Source organism: Bufo gargarizans, chromosome 4, assembly GCF_014858855.1.
Source record: "Bufo gargarizans isolate SCDJY-AF-19 chromosome 4, ASM1485885v1, whole genome shotgun sequence".
Lineage (NCBI taxonomy): Eukaryota > Metazoa > Chordata > Amphibia > Anura > Bufonidae > Bufo > Bufo gargarizans.
Genome location: NC_058083.1, coordinates 392,543,303 through 392,563,604, shown reverse-complemented (window position 1 = coordinate 392,563,604; position 20,302 = coordinate 392,543,303). Strand labels below are relative to the sequence as shown.

The 20,302-nt window shown below is 46.9% G+C and overlaps 1 protein-coding gene across 8 annotated transcripts in view; it reads right to left on the bottom strand.

Moving 5' to 3' along the window:
- Nucleotides 1-20,302, bottom strand: part of BIRC6 (baculoviral IAP repeat containing 6) — a 252,420-nt gene that overhangs the window by 66,005 nt on the left and 166,113 nt on the right. For 7 of the 8 annotated variants that reach the window (XM_044289277.1, XM_044289280.1, XM_044289278.1 and 4 more), the window contains 4 exons: nucleotides 10,392-10,588; nucleotides 9,020-9,320; nucleotides 8,146-8,363; nucleotides 5,267-5,431 (listed from right to left, as the gene is read on the bottom strand). In XM_044289277.1, the coding sequence (XP_044145212.1) occupies nucleotides 5,267-5,431; nucleotides 8,146-8,363; nucleotides 9,020-9,320; nucleotides 10,392-10,588 (881 nt within the window). The remainder of the gene's footprint in view (nucleotides 1-5,266; nucleotides 5,432-8,145; nucleotides 8,364-9,019; nucleotides 9,321-10,391; nucleotides 10,589-20,302) is intronic. The other variant, XM_044289279.1, reaches the window with a different exon arrangement.

Sequence of the window (20,302 nt, the reverse complement as noted above, 5' to 3'; positions counted from 1 at the left end):
AGTGTGGTACACACCATATCACCAAACAACACAGTGATTACCTGGAGCCATATATATAGGCCCAATGGCTGATTACAAGGTTGTAGACACCTGTGATGCTAATTAGTGGACACACCTTGAATTAACATGTCCCTTTGGTCACATTATGTTCTGTGTTTTCTAGGGGTACCATCATTTTTGTCCATGCCTGTTTCATGAGTTTATTTTTTTACATAATTCTGTTGAAGCATGGTTGAAAAACAATGTCTGACTTTCATTGGTTAACATTTATAGAATTTTAATTTATTATTACTTTTGTCAGATTAAAGTTATTTCTGTGACCATTGTGACTTTTTCTTTCATTGACCAAAGGGTACCAACAATTTTGTCCACGTCTGTATATATGTGTGTGTGTGTGTCATGCTTCACCCAGATTTCTCACCTGGGTGAAGTGTAATCCAGGGAGTGCTGTGGATGGCACTGTTATGGGGTGGGTGGGGGTCTGTGGATGGCACTGTTATGAGGTGGGGGGTCTGTGGATGGCACTGTTATGGGGTGGGTGGGGGTCTGTGGATGGCACTGTTATGGGGTGGGTGGGGGTCTGTGGATGGCACTGTTATGAGGTGGGGGGGTCTGTGGATGGCACTGTTATGAGGTGGGGGGGTCTGTGGATGGCACTGTTATGGGGTGGGGGGTCTTTTAAAAGTATTTGGGCAAAACGGCAGTTTCGGTTTCGGTCAAGGGGTATCCTGAAGTTTCGGTTTCGGACCAGAATTTTCATTTCGGTGCACCCCTAGTTACTGCTATACTCAAAATCCTGGGTTCCACTAAAAAGCATGTGATGTAAACTTCCTAAATAAAAAGTGATGTGAACTTTATATCTTCTGTGCCTACGTGAATGAACAGAACAGTTACCTTATGTTCTCTCACCAGTCTACCAAAGATGGAGCTAACCCGTCTCGGCGTGTCGCTCTCCCTACTGCGCATGCGCTGCGCGTCATGAACCCGAACCATCAGGGCGGGCTCATGTCATCACAAATTAATATGACGAGAAGTGGAGGACCTCCTGTTACCACTCCATTCCAGTACACTCTGTATGGATCAATGCGGAGCTGATTGTGAACTTCTAATACTTGCTGTTAGGGGTTGAAGGACCTTTGATGATGTCATCACAGGTCCTGGCAGATGTACCTTTCAAACCTAGCAACTACACATTTTTGGTGCAGTTCCTTTGCTAGATTCTGCAGGACCTGTGATGTTGAAGATGATGTCTTGACAGGTCCTGGCAGATGCACTGTTCTAACCTGGGAACTACACTTTACATTGTGCAGTTCCCTTACAGGACCTGTGATGACATCAAAGGTCTTTAGCTTTAGTAAGATAGACCGGAGCAATTAGGGGGCTGGGCCTCTCCTCCACTTCCGGCCCCTCTTCCTCACGGGCCCCATAGCAGCTGCGTGGTCTGCCTATATGGTAGGTATGCCACTGGCAGAGAGCAGTTCACAGTGAAGCTTTGCCTTCAGGGTGCTTGCAGTAGCAGAATAAAACTTCATATTCTTCCTATTCCTGGTGAGAAAAGCTCCACAAAAGGTATGTTTTTCCTGCCATCCCTAACCCCTACTTACTCCTGTCAGCTTTTAAGCATGGTCAGAACTGCTCAAAGACTCTCTTTAAAATGGTAACTTGAGAGCACGCTATAGTGCACAGAAACTGAGGTTGTTTTAAACCTCTATTAAAGTTTCAAATTCAGTTTGGATCAATCCATAACATCTGTCTTTAACCCCTTAAGGACCTGGGTAACTTTTGCTGGTGTTTTTTTTTTCCTCCCCACTTTCCAAGACCCATATCTTTTTTTTTTCCTTTTCCGTTCACACGGCCTCATGAGAGGTTATCTTTGTGGGACAAGTTGTATTTTTTAATGCCGCCATTTAATTCAATACATCTTGTAATGAAAAAAAAATTCCATCAGGTGAAATTTAAAAAAAATTCACGCCATGGTCTTCACATTTTGATTTTATAGCATTCACTATACCCCGAAAAAGCCATGGTAATCTTATTCTGTTGGCCTGTACAGTTTCGGCAATAGCAAATATATATAGTTTTAGGTTTAAATTTTTTATATTTTTTTGGGATCGTCATATTTAGACACCCATAACTTTTTTTCCAAGTTTTTTGTCCACAGTGAGGTCTCTAGTTTTTACTGGTATTTTTTGATCGCCTTTATTCAGTTTTTGGGGAGGGAAACAGTGACCAAAAAATGTTGAATCGCTCATTTTTGTTTTCCATTACGGCATTTACAGTGCAGGAAAATATTTTTAGATTTTAATACTTTCATGCTTTTTTTTATTGTTAAATAAAAAATTGGCAAAGGAGGGTATTTGAATATTTGTGTTTTATGTTTTTAGCCGCCATAGGAAACTTTAACATGCGATCTTCTGATAACTTATACCATACACCACAATAGAATACTACTGTATTTTAGAGGCTGCCTGTCAAGCCATGCCTCGGCTATAGCTCTGCAGGCAGCTCAGTTCTATAGGCTTGGGAGCCTTCAAAGTCACAGGAACTAATTGCAGTCTCGCGATTTCGCCTCCTCCCTAAAAGTTCAGATGCTGCGGTAGCTACTGACAATGGCATCTAAGGGGTGTTAAATGACCAGGATATGAGTTAACGCTTATCCTAGCCATTACAGCCAGATGTACTATACAGTTGGAACCTGCTGTATTTGGAGCAGGATCAGCTGATGACTCCACTCCACACACCGCTCATGCCCCACTGATTCACTACTACGTCAGGATTAGCTAAGAGTTTAAGGTCTTTGAAAAGCTTTGCCCATAATATTTTATATAGAAACAATCGCCCTCAATGGCCACTATGTAATAACCTATTTCCCATGAATTTGCAATAATAGCTGATCTCCAAGGGCTGTCGTCCTTCCATATTACTCTGTCCTAGGTGGGACAAATATACAAAGTCCTATGAAACTCTGGAAACCGCATATAACACAAGAAGAAAGCTCTGCTGCCCGACAATACGCTCAAGAATGTTTCTCAAGTTAAGACTTAAAATGCAAACAGGTCTCATATCAAAAGGAATAAAGCTCTGCGTTAACATGCATGCCAGAAACCAGAGAGAAATGGCTACACCATGAGATTAATCTCTTTAACTCAATTATATAGATCTGGATGGAAAGCAATCCAATTTCGCAATCCTTTCCCAAATCCCGCATACTGTATTTTAAAGAGATTAAAAGAATTTGTCAAGCATGAAGTTTATTGAATCTGCTTTTCCACAGACCACTGCTTTCCTTGGCTGCAGGATTGTCGGATGCTGCTACACAATATAGTTCAGCAATGAAAAGGAAAAACTCAAGTATCTCAATGCATTTTTTTCTTGCACACTTCAATAGTCCTCCTTGAGCCCCTTAGGGTTCATGCACACCAGCGTGTGTGCCCGATGTTGTGGTCGGCAAATAGTTCACAATGCACTGGTACCGGTCGAGTGCATGCTGTTTGCGGATGCGGACCCATTCACTTGAATGGGACTGTGATCCGCAAGCTACGTTCCGCACTGCAAAGAAAATAGAACATGCTCTATTTTTTTGCGGTGCGGAGGTATAGACTGAAATCCCATTGTAGTGCTTCCAATACGTGCCTCTGCTCCGTATCTTGCAGATTGCTGACCCATTCAAGTCAAGGGGTTTGCGGTCCACAATAGGGGGACGGAACATACATGCTCGTGTGCATGAGCCCTTACTATAATAATTAGAGTGAGAAACCAGAGCACTGGGACACACAACTTGGAAGTTTAAGAGCAAATAAGGCTCTCCCCCTATTTGCAGCCTAAATGGTGTATGAAGGTTTGAAAATTTTAACGTGTATATTCACACGTCTGTGGTTTTCCACGGACCATGGTGTAATGGATCTCCTTGCACCCCGACTGGGTACCTCCGTTGATGGAAGCTCCTAGTGCATCCCAAGGGCTCCAAGCACACCACGTGACAGAGCAAGCACTGCCGACCCCACAAACCGCCGCAGCTTGGTTGGGATCTCGCCCTCTTCTACCCACCCTGGACCTACGACAAAGCTTCCAGATTCCAGTGGGTGAACCTCTCTTCCTTCAGAGACAGATGCAGGAACAAGCTCTTAAAAGAGCTCAGGGATTACAGCCAGGGGAGTATACAGCATATTTATGCAGGTCTTCCAGCAACAGACACTCCCCTGGGGACCTTGTGGAAGACAGACAGTTTTTACATTAGCCAATCACATGCATTTACAGTGAGGAGTGCTATACGCTGTATACTCCCCCGGCTATAATCCCTGAGCTCTTTTAAGAGCTTGTTCCTGCATCGCTCTCTGAAGGAAGACAGGTTCACCCACTAGAACCTGGAAGCCTTGTCGCAGGTCCAGGGTCGGTAGAAGACAGCGAGATCCCAACCAAGCTACGGCGGTTCGTGGGGTCGGCAGTGCTTACGGTGTCAAGTGGAGTGCTTGGAGCCCTCGGGAAGCACTGGGAGCATCCATCGACGGAGTTATCCAGTTGGGGTGCCAGGAGATCCGTTACACATGGGTTCATGATGACACTGCAAAAGCATGCCCTATTTTTGTCCTTGAATATGGATTCTTCAGGCTCGTTATAGTTATGGGTCTGTGAAAATCACGGATGCAACATGTATGCCATCCTCGTTAAGTCTGTGGTTTTCATGGATCGTTGCTAGAATATGCTCCGAAAATTAATTTGGATTATATGGAGTGCATAAAAGGCATACATGGACCAAACATGGATTGGTCATTATTAAAGAGGACCTTTCACTTGTATAAACTATGTGAACCGAGTATGCTGCCATATAGAGCGGCGCCCGGGGAGCTCACTGCACTTACTATTATCCCCGGGCGCCGCTCCGTTCTCCCGTTATAGGCTCCGGTACCTTTGCTCCTTAAGTTATAGTAGGCGGGTCTTCCCTTGTCCTGTGGGCGTCTCCTTCTCCTAGGCTGCAGCACTGGCCAATCGCAGCGCACAGCTCACAGCCTGGGAGGTTTTGCTGCATGTGAATGGGGATATGCAATGCCCCATTCATGTGCTCTGGATGAGGTATGTCAATAGATTGGACTGCACCTAAACCCTGAATGTGTGAATACAGCCATTAGCCAGCCAAATATCTGTTCTTTCTCAAGGTTCATCCCCGAACTGCATGACTCCAAGGTTTCCCTCATTATAGAAACAGTGTCTGTATATTCAACAGTGAATTCAATTACCTGCCTGGAGAAAAATCAGAGGCGATATTTACCAGTAACAAGCAGGTCACATGCTCTTCTTCCAGCCTCTGTTTTGTCAGGGCCTGCTCAACGTCCCAGCCCGAGGCGGTAGATCCGGTGCCAAATCCAGTCCCCTTAGCCCAGTAAAGTTGCTGCTCCTCACAAGTGCCACTGTTATGTGTGCTGGAAACCTGTGACTTAAAAGAAGAAAATGAACAGTGGAACTTATGGCAAAGCATCAAAATGAAAATAAAAAGTTCAAAACCTTAAATAGGTACTATGGAACAGTCACACACGTGTGTGACATGCAGATTTAGCTGTAGATTCCGGGGCAATTCAATGCCTGGACTAATGCCAATAACAAAAAAGGCCCCAGTCCTCGCCTGAGCTATACAGCAACTCCAAACAGCTGACTGACATGGGTGCAGAGAGTCAAACTTCCACCATGGCCATATATGTGATTGAAAATGCAAGAAACTATGTGAAAACCTAAAACAATACAATGTGCATAAGCACAATCATTTCATGTCTACATACATAATCTTAAAATCCTTCCTGGAATTTGAAAAGCTGAGTACTGAATCCTATGAGTAAAGCCGGCCAAACTAAGACTGATTGGGAAGATATCCTGCCTGGCACTTAGACCAAATCTTCTCGTTTATTTCAAAGCCCAGATGGTTTTTAAAGGGATTGTTGGGGGATTGCCGTGGCTTTGCCTAATCTCACAACCGTATCATGCCAATTACCAGTTACTGAGCTGTAAGAACCCGTGGTTTAACGCATTTTAAGCTATAACTCTCACATAGTAAAAAAATAAATAAAATAAATTAACATTTACAAGTACAAATAAAAAAAACTGGCAATGAATCTGAAAGACACAGATGGGATAGCTGTGCATGGCCTTTTTCTATCCAGACAGCGGATGTGCTACTTTCTTAAGCGCGTTACTTAGTTCATTTTACGTTACTTTGTCCGTCACGGCAGGGCTTAAGGGTTTCATTCGATTTTATTAACAAACATTAATACGATTGTAATAGACAATTAGTGGAAGACTTTTCTACGTTTACAGCGCATACATCTAGAAACTTGGCCGCTACCCTCGCTGATTCTTCTTTTTGGCCTGCTTCACAAAACCAGGACGTAAAGCTAGCTCTATCAAATTGGAAATAGCTGCCAAAAATGTGTGGATGAGCCAAGTTTGAATCAACTATGTATAACCTATTCTGCTTCAGAAAATAAAGCAACTTGCTGGTGCGAGAATCCTTTGGCTTCAAGTACAATAGTTTGTGTAGATCAGAGTCAATTAAACGCCTGTGAACAGAAGCCGTACATTAGAGCCGTGTTAGGTGCAGTGAGGAAAAGAGCCTCATTTATAAATGTGCTATACAATCCTGGGCAACCCCTTTAAGGTGGCCATACACTCTTCTTCATGACTCTCCCATACCCATGCATGCTTAGCTAAGAGTGTATGTGTTGTCAATCACAGCTGAGAACACAAAAATGTGTCATGATGAAATCCAACTGCCCGAACCTTCTTTCCCCTGACATCTGCTGAAGAGTCAGGACGCACCTGTGTGCATTAAATGCTCAACCGATCTCATTGAAATAGGTGGTTCAGCAGGCCTCATGCACACGACTACGCAGATCCAAAAAAATGCGGATACCGGACGTGTGCATCCCACAATTTCTGCGGGCCCCATTGTCAAAACGACAATTCTTGTCCTCAAAATGGATTCTATTTTCTTTTTGCGGACATAAAGACATGGACAGCACACGGCGTAATGTCTACATTTTTTGCGGCACTACTGAAATAAATGAATGTAAAAAATAAATAAAATCTTGTTACAGAATAGAAAGGAGTTGTAATGTTTTATATAAATAAAGCTTAAAGGGTTTCTACCACTTGCATATCACATATTTGGTGATCAGACACTAGCGATCCGCTAGTGTCTGATGTAGCTTACAAGCTAATTATTACCTTGATCCGTTCGGCCCATACCTCAAAAAAAGCACTTATATCTTTATGCAAATGAGCCTCTAGGTGCTATGCAGGCGTTTTTCCAGCACCTAGAGGCTCCGTCTACCTTGCAGTTTGCCGCCCATCGCCTCGCTCCAGCACGCCCATCTCTTACCGTATTCGATCCTCCCCCTGCTTCAGCCTTCAGAAATCCCGCGCCTGCGCCGTTCGTCGCGGCATTCGGAGGCATTCGGCGCAGGCGCAGTCAATGTCTGACCGCTCCGTGCTCAGACATTTCCACTGCGCCTGCGCCGATGTCATCGGCGCAGGCGCAGTGGAAATGTCTGAGCACGGAGCGGTCAGACATTGACTGCGCCTGCGCCGAATGCCGCGACGAACGGCGCAGGCGCGAGATTTCGGAAGGCAGAAGCAGGGGGAGGATCGAATAGAGTTGAAGATGGGCGTGCTGGAGCGAGGCGCTGGGCGGCAAACTGCAAGGTAGACGGAGCCTCTAGGTGCTGGAAAAACGCCTGCATAGCACCTAGAGGCTCATTTGCATAAAGATATAAGTGCTTTTTTTGAGGTATGGGCCGAACAGATTAAGGTAATAATTAGCTTGTAAGCTACATCAGACACTAGCGGATCGCTAGTGTCTGATCACCAAATATGTGATATGCAAGTGGTAGAAACCCTTTAAAGTGGTAAAAGTTTATAAGTATATAAATTTTGCCAACGTTTATTGCAGAATTTAAAAATGCAAACCAGAAGAAAGAAAAAAGGGCTCTGCATCATACTCCTGTTTATAAGAGATCCTTTCTCATACTGGAACCAAATATACAGCCTCAGGAACATGAATCATGATCCTGTCTTCACAGGTGTTCTGTCCTTAGGAAAAGTTTTAATATATTACACATTCCTGGCCATAAACAAGTCACCTTTTGTAGGTACACCTACCTCTGTTTGATTGGAACTCGAATTGGGTATCCTGGGAGCATGGTGACTCAGAGCAGACAAGCAGGCAAGAATGAGATGTATAGCTCCGATTTCTAGTGCCATACGCCTCAGAAGCACGCCATCATCTGTGGTGAGGGGCATTGTGCTGAACAAGGTGCGCAAAACATGAAAAGGAAGAGTTGGTAGGACATTTGCAGATGGAGACTGTAAAATATGACCTAAAGGGGGAAAAAAAAAAAAAGAGAGTAATGACATGAAAAAAATAATTAGCTTCAAATGTATCTGCTGGCCATATTGACTATATTGGACAACAAGGGAATGACGGTAAATGGGTTGTCCCATAAAGGACATTCATATGGGTTGTCCCATAAAGGACATTCACACAGTGTTCTGCCTCGGATGACTGATGTGGTTCCGGCGAGACAAACTATATATAAAAAGTTCCTCCTTTCTCATCTGAACGGAAAGATTTTTACTTTATAGTGGAAAAAAACAAAAGCTTATAACAGGAATATCCTCCTTCCGAAATCATAAACCTACAGCGACAAAGAATATAACGGCACATTCACAGTGCTGTTCTACGTAAGAGTCATGAAAGCAGAGGTTAGATGAGCTGCGCACATTGTTCATAAGCGATACTTTAGAAATGCTATATTGCACATTAAAGAAATAATCAAATAGAGCGATTTTAAACAGATTTTGCCTCTGGGTTTAATAACCTCAAACTAAAGCAGGTCACCGGAAGGCGATGTGTAATTTGGAAACCATTGAAACCCCATGGTGCTTATATTAGCATAGAGAATTGTTCAGATATTAAATCATGAATGGATTAACTTGTGTCATTAACAGCCAGCATCCAAACACTGGTACTTACTTCCTTCCCCATCATCGGTAACTCCCAGCACCAGACGAAGTAGGCACTGTGCATGCTTCCTCTCCTTCAGCAGAACTTCAGCGTACCCCGGGAGACGGAGAAAGAGTCCAAATGCGGCAAGAGAGTGTGCAGGGATGGGAGACATGGTCTGCACGGCAGACTTGATGGGAGGGGGCTCTGCAGCAATGGTTTCTGGGGCTTCATAGACCAGCTCTCCCGATTGTTCAATGGTAACCCATTCAAACTGATCACTATCCTTTGGTTTTTCTTGCGTTGTTGAGGTAACCACAGGAGCACTGACCTTCGGAGCAAAATGATAAGTATTTTTACTATGTTACTGTATGGCCAAATCAGAGTCAACAAACTTCCACCTCACACACCATGGAGGGAATTTATTACGCCCTGCTCTTAAGAATTCTGGTTGAAAAAAAAGGGGAGACTTTTGGACTTAATTGCGCAAGCGTTTGTGACATTTTGCATTTTTATGCCATTCCCTCCAATTTTGAAAGGTGGGTGTGATTAGCTATGTTATTTAGTTCTGCTCCATATTTACCGTATCTTAAAAAGCCTCACCTTCACTCCAGGAAGGGAGTGGCGCAGAAAAAAAAAAAAAAAAAAAAAGCGGATTAGCGTTTCTAGACAAAACTGATCAGTTTGGAGCGCCGCAAGCCAATGTACAACTAAGGCTACTTTAACACTAGCAGTTTTTGTGGATCCGTCATGGATCTGCAAAAAGATTTCTGTTACAATAATACAACTGCATGCATCAGTCAAACGGATCCGGTTGTATTATGTCTTCTATAGCCATGACGGATCCGTCTTGAACTCCATTGAAAGTCAATGGGGACAGATCTGTTTTCTATTGTTCCAGATTGTGTCAGAAAACTGATCCATCCCTTTTTGCGGCTCGGGTGTGGACCCGTTCACTTCAATGGGCCCGCAAAAGATGCGGACAGAACTCTGTGTGCTGTCTGCATCCGTTGCACCGTTCCGTGGCCCCGCAAAAAAAGAAAAATAATATAGCATGTCCTATTCTTGTCCGTTTCGCGGCCAAAAATAGAAAAATAGGCATTTCTACAATGGGCCGCCCGTCCCGTAAATTGCGGAAGGCACACGGGCGGCTTCCGTTTTTTTGAGGATCCACGGTTTGCAGACCGCAAAAAAAAAATAAAAAAAATGGCACGGTCGTGTGCATGAGGCCTAACATTGTGTGTCAGGTTGGATCCATTTGGCTCTGCTTCATCAGGCGGCAGACAAGACTGCTACACAGCTGCATATATTGGAGCTATAAGTTTGGTGTGTACATCTGGAGATTTTGATGGTAGCCTACAGTGTGGTGAATTTGAATGAATTGACAGTACTATTATCTTACCTGCTGAATAACATCCGGATAAAGCATGGGAAGACGCTCAGCAATGAGGGCCAGTCCACCCATTCCTGCAAACACCTGTAATGGTGACTGGATTGGACAGGTTTCTAGGAAAGATTCATCCAAAAGAGATTCCATGCACTCATCTCCTGGGCTCAGCACTTCATCTTCTGGGCAGGCTCCAAGCAGATCGCCATGTTCTATAGTAAAACAGACAAATTATTGATAAAACTGCAAAATTCATTTGAAATAAATCAGAAAACAAATCATCAAGAGAAGTAACATTAAAAGATATATACAAGCACAAATGAATGATGGGATTAACTACTGTGCAATCGGAGGGGCCCAAGAGAAGCTAGCCAATAATGCAACCAAGGATGACCACAGCTTGTAAAACTAAGACAGTCAAATTATCAGAGTGTAACTGACCTTTTGTTTAAAGGGGTTGTCTCACTTCAGCAAAACTTCATAAAAAGCACTTACTAATGTATTGTGATATTGCCTCCTTTACTGGCTAAATTCAATTTTCCATCACATAAATACACTGCTCATTTCCAGGGGGTTACGACCACCCTGCAATCCAGCAGTGGTGGTCGTGTTTGCACACTATAGGAAAAGGGGCCAGCCTCTCTGGTGGCCAGGACCTTTACATAGGCACCTTGTATCTGCGCTGCAGCGGTCGCCGTCACCCCTGGAAACAAGCAGTGCATGATGCGATGGAAAAACTTCCCTGAAGACACTCCTTTTAAGTTTTCCAATGAGATTTTATTAATGCTGCTCATCAGAATTGATCAGTAAACGATAAAAAGCACCGAAGAAGCTGGTCACCTTTACCCCACCACTGAAAGCTACTTGAAAGATAAGGGGGAAGATTTATAAAAATTGGCATTTCTAAGACCAGTCTTGATCTAGTGCACAGCTTGAGATGCACCAAACTTATTTAAAGATGGCACAGATGTCAGACATTACATTCACCGGAAAACTGGTATTAGTGATGCTAACTCTATTAGGCTGCATGAGCACCTCCTCCTCTTGCCCACTTTTACACAAGTGGCAAGCATGGAGGAAAAAGGTGAAAAATTGTGAATTATATTTCACAAACTGGGGCTTATGCAACTTTTCTGTGCCACAATTCAGCGCAGGGGGCTTAATAAAACATCCCCAATTGTTTTTGGAAGCCAAAATTGACTGCTTCTGGTCACGTTCAATCCACAACACAAAAAGCTATACATTTGAGATGTTATTAGAAATGTATCAAGTTTGATGTGATGACAATACATGTAACTGTGGCGTTACATGACTATCATGGACGTGTCACCCATCACACAAACCACTGGCCTGAATGAGGTCACAGTGCAGCTCGCAAGGCGCCACGACTGCGAAGCCAGAATCGCAAAAAATCCAGTTGTGTTACAAGTTGCCACAACTCCAGAATTGCAAAGAATGTGAGTTGCAATGTGACCGCACTTTGGTCGTGCGACTGGTGTCAAGTCCAAGATCGCCATGTAGCTTCAAACTAAAAAAAAATAAAAAATAGGCTGCATGGCACTGTACACATCTACTGCTGTAGACAACAATTTCCAAAACATAGTATTAAAAATGCATATAAAATGTATAAATTGACCAAATCTGTCTGTATATGCCTAAATAAAAAAGGGCAAATACAACAATAACTTGCATTACAGCCTCTGATTGCAGCTGTAATTCCCCGTTACTACCATAACAAGCTGATCATGAACAGACAGCCCCAAGCAAAAAAGATAATAACATTTTGCAATTAAACTTTCCATATTTAAAACTACGAGGACACAGATGAGTAAATTTATGTATTTTTTTACAATAAATTCTTTGGGCCCTTTCACTCGGCCCTACTTGGTGCGGTTTCAAACCACAGGTATGTTAACTGAAGAGCTGCCTGACATTGAAAACAATGGGAGCCAGACACCACTGCACCGGAATTTTGGTGCAGGGTCTGTGCCAAATTCCGCCATGTGAATGGGCCCTTACTGAAGAGGATTTCATATAAATTGGGCAACTTCTTATAAAGAGGGTCAGGGACATAAGATTGGGTCAGCTTCATATTAAAGAGAACCTTTGCTTCCATTATCTCATTTACGGTCATCTAATAGTCATTAGATACGCAGTCAGGACAGTGCAGCGAGGCGCCCGGAGCGGTAAGTACAGCACTACAGTCATCTGCCCCCGCATGTTCATCATACTCTCGAGCAATTTCATAATGAAAGCGCTCCCTAGAATTTGCTTTGTAAGACTCACTGCAATTTCCCCCCACCTTTTGGAGGAAAACAGTCTATCTTAGGCCCCTTGTGGACGAGCGTGAGCGGATTAGGTCCGGTTGCGTTCAGTGAAAAATGCGCGATTTCGCAAGCAAGTTCATTCAGTTTTGTATGAGATCGCGTTTCAGTTGTTCCGTTTTTTTCCACGCAGGTACAATGCGATTTCAAGCGTTTTACACGCGCGGGAGAAAAAACCTGAAGGTTTACAAACAACATCTCTTAGCAACCATCCGTGAAAAACTCATTGTATCCGCACTTGCTTGCGGATGCGATGTGATTTTCACACAGCCACATTCACTTCTATGGGGCCAGAAAAACGCAGAATAGAGAACATGCTGTGATTTTCACGCAACGCACAAGTGATGCGTGAAAAAGGAGATTTTTGTATAACTTACCAGTAAAATCTCTTTCTCGCTCTTCATTGGGGGACACAGAGACCTTGGGTATAGCTATGTCCTCTAGGAGGCGTTGACACTAGATAAAGCTGTTAGCTCCTCCCCTGGTAGCTATACCCCCTCCAGCCTGGAGAGAGAGCTTCAGTTTGTGAGAAGCAGTAGGAGAAGCAAGCTGAGAAAAAACACAGAACACCAACCATGGCAAGGACCCAACAGGCTCAAACCATCAACTGCCACAACTGTGACCAAACAACAATACTGGGTGGGTGCTGTGTCCCCCAATGAAGAGCGAGAAAGAGATTTTACTGGTAAGTTATACAAAAATCTCCTTTTCTCGCCCATATTCATTGGGGGACACAGAGACCTTGGGACGTCCAAGAGCAGTCCACAAGGGGGGGGGGAAGAAAACACAGACCCATGGAGCCATCGCCCCTGCAGGCAACAGAAAACTGCTGCCTGCAAGACCAAGCTTCCAGAGGCGGTGCCCGCCGATGCATAAGTATGCACTTGGCAAATATTTGTGAATGAGCGGAGGAGGGCAGTAGCCGCCCCGCACAACTGCGGCTGAACCTTGAACCATCCGAGCCCAAGAGCGCTAACCCCTCTGGTGAAAGGAGCCGCAACACTGAAGGGTGGAACCCTGCCCCGGGGACAGAAGTTCAAACAAATGCAGACGTGCAATTGACACCCTGGAGGCCGCCAATGTTATGCGAGGACCCTCCGGAAAGACAAAACCAAGGCGAGCACGTACGCCGGAAGGAACTGGAGGCTGACAAATAAACAGTCAGAGCCCTGACAACGGCCAAACGACCCAACACCTGTTCCTGAGGGTGTGAAGGGGAGGTACGCAGTGATAGAAGGCCAGATTCTTCATTGAGATGAAAATCAGAGATCACCGTCGGGAGAAAGGAAGAACGGCCCCAGGGAAGCTCCTACCCCTGGCAAAACCAGGACAGGTTCAAGGGGAGAATTCCGGAGTGCTAAAAAGACCAAGGTCTGATCCCAAGGCGGTAAAAGGAGGACGGCATGGAGGAACCGTACGGCTATTCCCAGTAGGAAGGAATTGAGGACCCTGGGTGGGTCAGAGGACGCTGGAAGGCCACACAGTGCCGAACCTACCAAGCTAAGAACCAAAGCCCAAGCAAAAAACCCCGGATCCACCCCTGCTAAGGGGAAGCGCTCCACGGAAACGGAAGTGGTCCACCAATGTCCCCCCGAGCCGACCAGGTGTGACGGGAGACTGAGAAGCTGCCTGAATGAGGCATGCCCAACCGCAAGCCAGGAATCAACACATTGGATAGTCAAAGGTAGTGACGATATGAGAATCATTGACGGAAGAACTCCGTTAGCGACCGTGTATCGACGGTGTAGCAAAACCGCTTGACGGAAGCAAACAACCAAACCAAGATTAGAGAAAAACTTCTGCCTTAAGGAGGAAGAAGAGAAGGGGTGTCCCGTTCCAGGAACAAAACTCCATCAACAGACGCGACAGCACCCCCGCACATCCTGGCGTGGGGAGTCTCATAGTCTAGTCACGGAATGCGTAGCGAAAAGGCATGACTACATCGGACAGACATGCCGACACCAGTCAAGTATCGAGAGGTAGAGGTACACACCGGTAGCGCGCCCAGGACCAACGGTAGGAGTCACCTGTAGAAGGAGGAATACAGGAATACAGGAACGCCACAGGCCAACAGTCGGTCCGGAACGAGACCGAAAGAAAGAAAAAAACCACAGAACCAAAAACCCTGCATCACATAGATGAGGGGGAGTAGCAACAGAGGAACCACCAAGGTTTGCGGAATGGCCGTGAACCCCGAGCCAGAGAAGGAAGAACGGAAAGAGAAGGGGGAAGGACGAAGTCCGTTCCCCATCCGAGACTAGCAGTATACAGAAGTAGCCACCGGATGAAGCAGGGATGCCATACCCCGCCAAGGAGGAGCCTATGCAGCGTACGCCACCGAATACGGAGACAGAAGAATCCGTCAACTGACGAAGGAGCCGTACAGGAGGAGCCAGATTACGCAATGGCTACTACAGGACCCCCATACCGTAGAGGAATCCGGTAGAAGCCACGGTACCATACCGCCCCAGGGAAGGAGAGCTAACTTTAAACGCTCCACCCGGGAAGGGCGCTGAACAGGAACAACTGCCCAGCAAGCGTCAGGGTAGAACCCCTACCTGATAGAATGCCCCACTGTAGCGACTGCGAACGCTAGTACCCGCACAGGCTGAATAGGCTGCAAAGCTAAACCAGAGTGCCAACCCAAACACTTCCCACATCAGGAATGGTGGAAGAGAGTAAGGAGTCAGTGTAACACTTGGCCCGTCGGCACGCAAACCAGATATGTGCAATGGTGTACGCACCACTACTGATGCGGACAACACCGTTCCCGATTGGGACAATGGAAACCCATAGAGATGGGAGCCCCTAGGACACAAGTGGGTTTGGGCAGGAGTTATAATCCTGCCCAAAACCAGCTCCAAGGAACACAATGAGGAATAGCCACGTATGCACTGGCGGAACTCATATAGTACTAGAGTAAGTGTACCGAGCACCGTCAAGTACCGACTGTCGCCACGCCCCCAATGAAATAAGCGCAGGCACCTAGAGCCGTGGAATTGCAGAATCTGAAGATGTACAGATACTCCCCCTCTAGTGATCACTAGCGAAAGAGGGTAAGGCAAGTAGTAAGAACAATGACGCGCAACACTCCGCCTAAGGAAGGATAGTGCGACAGTCGGACCGTATCCAAACTGGTGCCACAGGCAGACACCCCACCAGAAGGGGGGTTAATATCCACGGTGAAAACTAGTGCATATGGCAATCCTGTACCCTATGGGAGAGCAATTAGCACCCGAGACAGGAGGTAATGGATACAGTACCCCTTGTGACCAGTGAGAATGGAATCGCTCCACCAATGGAAGGAGCTAATGAACACGGCAGGTACAGAACCCAGTGGAGGTACAATTCCGCCACCTACAGAAGGGGGAATGCACTGAAAATAGTGTTATTGTACCTAGTCCACCCATGGCAGGGGACAAAGTATAAAGGTGAACACCGTATCGTAGTGGTGCAACTATACCGCCTAAGGAAGGGGGTAATGCCCACGACAAGTGCCACTGGCCACCGTAGACGCAACCTAAGGAGATTGATTCGGATTCACGTCAAGGCCCGAATCAGTGATTCTCCTCACCCCCCACTTCGGGCGGACCCACTCCCGTGAGAGAGGGTGCACCCGAGCGTGACCCTGGGAGGAAGGGAGGGGGTGTGGAGATATCGAGGAGAAGTCGACCTGCTGTGGTCCGCTTGCGCGCAGGTATATGCATTAGAAAATCGCCCCTAGCAGTCGCGGACTGCGCAGTTGGGGCTTATCAACCAAACTACCTGGGGGTGGATTGGGAACAGAGGTCCCGTATACAAAAGGAACCCGCGGAAAATGATCAACCCAACAACCCTAGAGGGTGGATTGGGAATTTCCAGTCTTTTCCCCCCCACTGGAATCGCGCAGGTGGGGAATTATCAACCAAACGACCCCATGGGGTGGATTGGGAATTCCAGAGGTTCTCCACAGTATGGCTCAGGTAGAGAATATCGACCAAACGGCACCGGAGGATGGATTGGGATCCCGCAGAGATCCTTAACTGAATTGCGCAGGTGGAGAATTACGGGAATACTTCAGCTGTCCTCCTGTGAGTTGCGAAGGTGGAGAGTTATCAACCAAACGACCCCAGAGGGTGGAATGGGAATTCCAGAGGTTTTCCGCTGTATTGAGCAGGCGGAGAATTATCAACCAAACAACCCCGGAGGGTGGATTAGGAATTGTGGAGGCTCTCCGCTGTATCGAACAGGTGGAGAACTACCAACCAAACGACCCCGGAGGGTGGAATGGGAATTCCAGAGGTTCTCCACTGTATTGAGCCGGTGGGGAATTATCAACCAAACGACCCCGGAGGATGAATTGGGAATTGCGGAGGCTCTCCACTGTATTGAACAGGTGGAGAATTATCAACCAAACTACCCCGGAGGGTGGAATGGGAGTTCCAGAGGCTCTCCGCTGTATTGAGCAGGTGGAGAATCATGACCAATGACCCCGGAGGGTGGATTGGTAACTGCAGCGGTCCTCAACTGCATTGCACCGGTGGAAAGAATCAACCAAGCTTCCCCTGAGGGTGGGTTGGGAACTGTCAGAGGTCCTCCACTGGACTACGCAGGTGGAGGATTATCAACCAAACGGCCCAGAGGGCGGAGTGGGAAACTACGGTAAGAGAGGTCGTCACATGTCCGGGGCAGGACACGGGCCCATTTTTGTGCCGCACAGTCAGAGTGGACATGACTGAGGGGAGTAGGGCCTGAATGGAGGTAGACATTTATTTCCAGCTTCATTTAACCTCTTTTTTTTTTTTTTTTTTTTTTTTTTTTTTTTTAAAACTGGTCTGCCTAGCCTCAAGTGGATAAGAGGCAGGAAGGGGTTAACAGTGCAATAAGCAATTTTATTTTTCCCAGGCCATCCAACCCCTGATAATCCGGAGCTGGCCCAACAGAAGTGGCTGGCCGGAAAGGGTTAACCAATAACGACATTAGGTCCAGGGGCGGTGCTGATGGGGGCGGGGCAGCGGCAGCTAGGCGGGAAGAATTCGCGCCAGCCCGCCACCCTCCCCCTCTGAGTCGCGGCCTAGCAGGTCGCGAAACCAGGGCCTAAAGTACCGATGCACAGCCACCCCGGACCCTCCCCCTCTGTACTGAAGTCAGCCGGAGGGTGGAGGGACCCGGAGCGGAGCGCGACACACATCCCGCCTGAGAAGCCGCACCGCGGCCGGGATGACAACAGGGGAAGGAAGCCTATAGGCCCCAAGAGAAGCCGGGGCCTAAATTTGCAGCGGCGCCCGGAGGACCGGGATGTTCACCCCGCGGCCGGAATCGTGACAGCTGGAGGTCCATGTTAAGTAAGTGCCCCTCGGCGCGAGACTACCGCAAGGGGTCAGATGTCCGCGAACAGCCAGGGGCGTTAACCCTTTCGGAGCTGCGTGCGTGACGCCTGCTCCCGAAAGAGTAAATTAAAGGATACTGCAGCCAGTGGAGACGGACTGCGCCCAGTCTTTCGCCGGAGGTGCCCGGGGAGAAGATACATTAACCCTCTAAGAGCCGGAAACAGTCGGCCTAGAGGGCAAGTGAAAGGGGGACCGCGTGTCGCATGGCGCCCGCCGGATTAACCCCTTCTCTTTTAGGGGTCTTGTCATAGTTGATTAAAGCCCCCTGGCCGTTAACCATAGGGCGACCCAGACTGTCAAAGATGGAGGGAGGGGGAAGAGGTCTTCATACTCACCTAGTCCCATGTACTCACCTCTCTCATCCTCTTCTCTTCACCCTCCCGAAGTGGACCCTCAAGGTCACCTTTTCCAGCAGGGTCACCTCCTCAGCAGCTGGCACCGGAGTGGCAGGCGTCTGGTATGGCAGGAGGGTCTTCTCTTTGGCGGACCTAGGTGACCCCTTGGCTGGCGGGATGCAGGGGAGCGAGGCTGCCCTGGTCCACTTTGTCTTCTGTGGGGGAGGCAGCAGTGCGGAATCGGCACTGGCGCAACTCGACCCCGGGAGAACAGGGAGGCGAGGCGACCACTGTTGTCCCATCTGAAAAGGAAGGAAAAAAATAAAATCTTCAGGAGATCCCTGCAGAGCAGGGAGGTCTTGCCTCCTATTGACACTAGAGAAAACTGAAGCTCTCTCTCCAGGCTGGAGGGGGTATAGCTACCAGGGGAGGAGCTAACAGCTTTATCTAGTGTCAACGCCTCCTAGAGGACATAGCTATACCCAAGGTCTCTGTGTCCCCCAATGAATATGGGCGAGAAAACAACGTTCATGCACACAGACCCATTGAAATGAATGGGTCCGGATTCAGTACTCGCTCGTCTGCAAGGGACCTTATAAAAGCAACAAATATGGTAGTTCTTGAAAGGGCGCTTGGCAGCAGAAGGCATCTGTTTTGGTCCCATGTTCATATTTGCCCGCATTACTGAGAAAAATGAGTGTTTTAATATATGCAAATGAGCCTCTAGGAGCAACAGAGGGGTGGCTGTTACACCTAGAGGCTGTGCTCTCTCTGCAACTGATTGACTTCAGGAGAAGTCAGGGCAAGGCATCAGGTTTACACCGTCAGAGAGTGCAGCAGTTGCAGAGAGTAATGGCAACACCCCTGTTGCTACTGGAGGCTCATTTGCGTAAATTAAAACTTCATTTTTCTCAGTAATGAGGGCACATATGAACATGGGACCAACACAGTCACCTTGAGCTGCCAAGCGAACATACACCAGGCAGTTTCATAGGTACAAATCTGTTGACAGGTGCCCTTTAAATGCGTACCGTTGCCCAGGCATCTTCAGACGGGTCTCTATGACACATTAGAAAGCAAAAATCCATGCACAGAGGTGCACATTGACTTCGATACGCCCCAATAAACAGACTTTAAATGCTTATGGTCTGTGATGTTACACTGGAACAAACAAGTAGGGCCTGAATGTCGGTCTTTGTTTCTATTCTCAGCACAGAACAGCTATAAAATGCAGTAGTGCCGTCACTGTATTTGCTAAATTATCCTCCCCTCATAACGAAAATAATTTCTGAACTAGAGAGATGGCATTCACTCCCCTTATCTCTGCTGGGGAGGTGCCAGCTCATCAAGATGATGAGTTTTTCTAAGCTGCTCTACCCTCTCCAGACGCTTCCGATCCTACTGAAACATACAGATGTCAATGCACTAAATAAGGCTTTTACCAAGTTCTTGTGGTCTGGCAGGCGCCCTCGTATCTCTCTTTCGAAGCTTATGCTATGGAAACCAGAGGGAGGAGTAAAATTCCCGAATATAAGGGGATACAATCTAGCATGTCTCATGCGTCACGTGTCCGACTGGGTACACGACACGGATCTTTTCTCTAATAGGGAGGTGGAACAAAACCTGGTTGCCCCATGGAACTTGGTGTCGTGCCTTCACTCTAATCTGTCTGCATTGCCTGGGGATATTAAATCTTCGCTTTTATTGAGAGATACGATAGCAACCTGGAAGGCGGTTAGGAAGACTTTTAACTTGCCTCATGCAATCTCCAAATGGATGCCGTTATGGGGTCATCCGGAGTTCCCTTCCGGAACTAGTTTGAGACCTCCTGAGCTGTGGATATCTAGGGGTTTGGCTAGGGCGGAACATCTGATGCATCTGGGAGACAAACGCTGGCT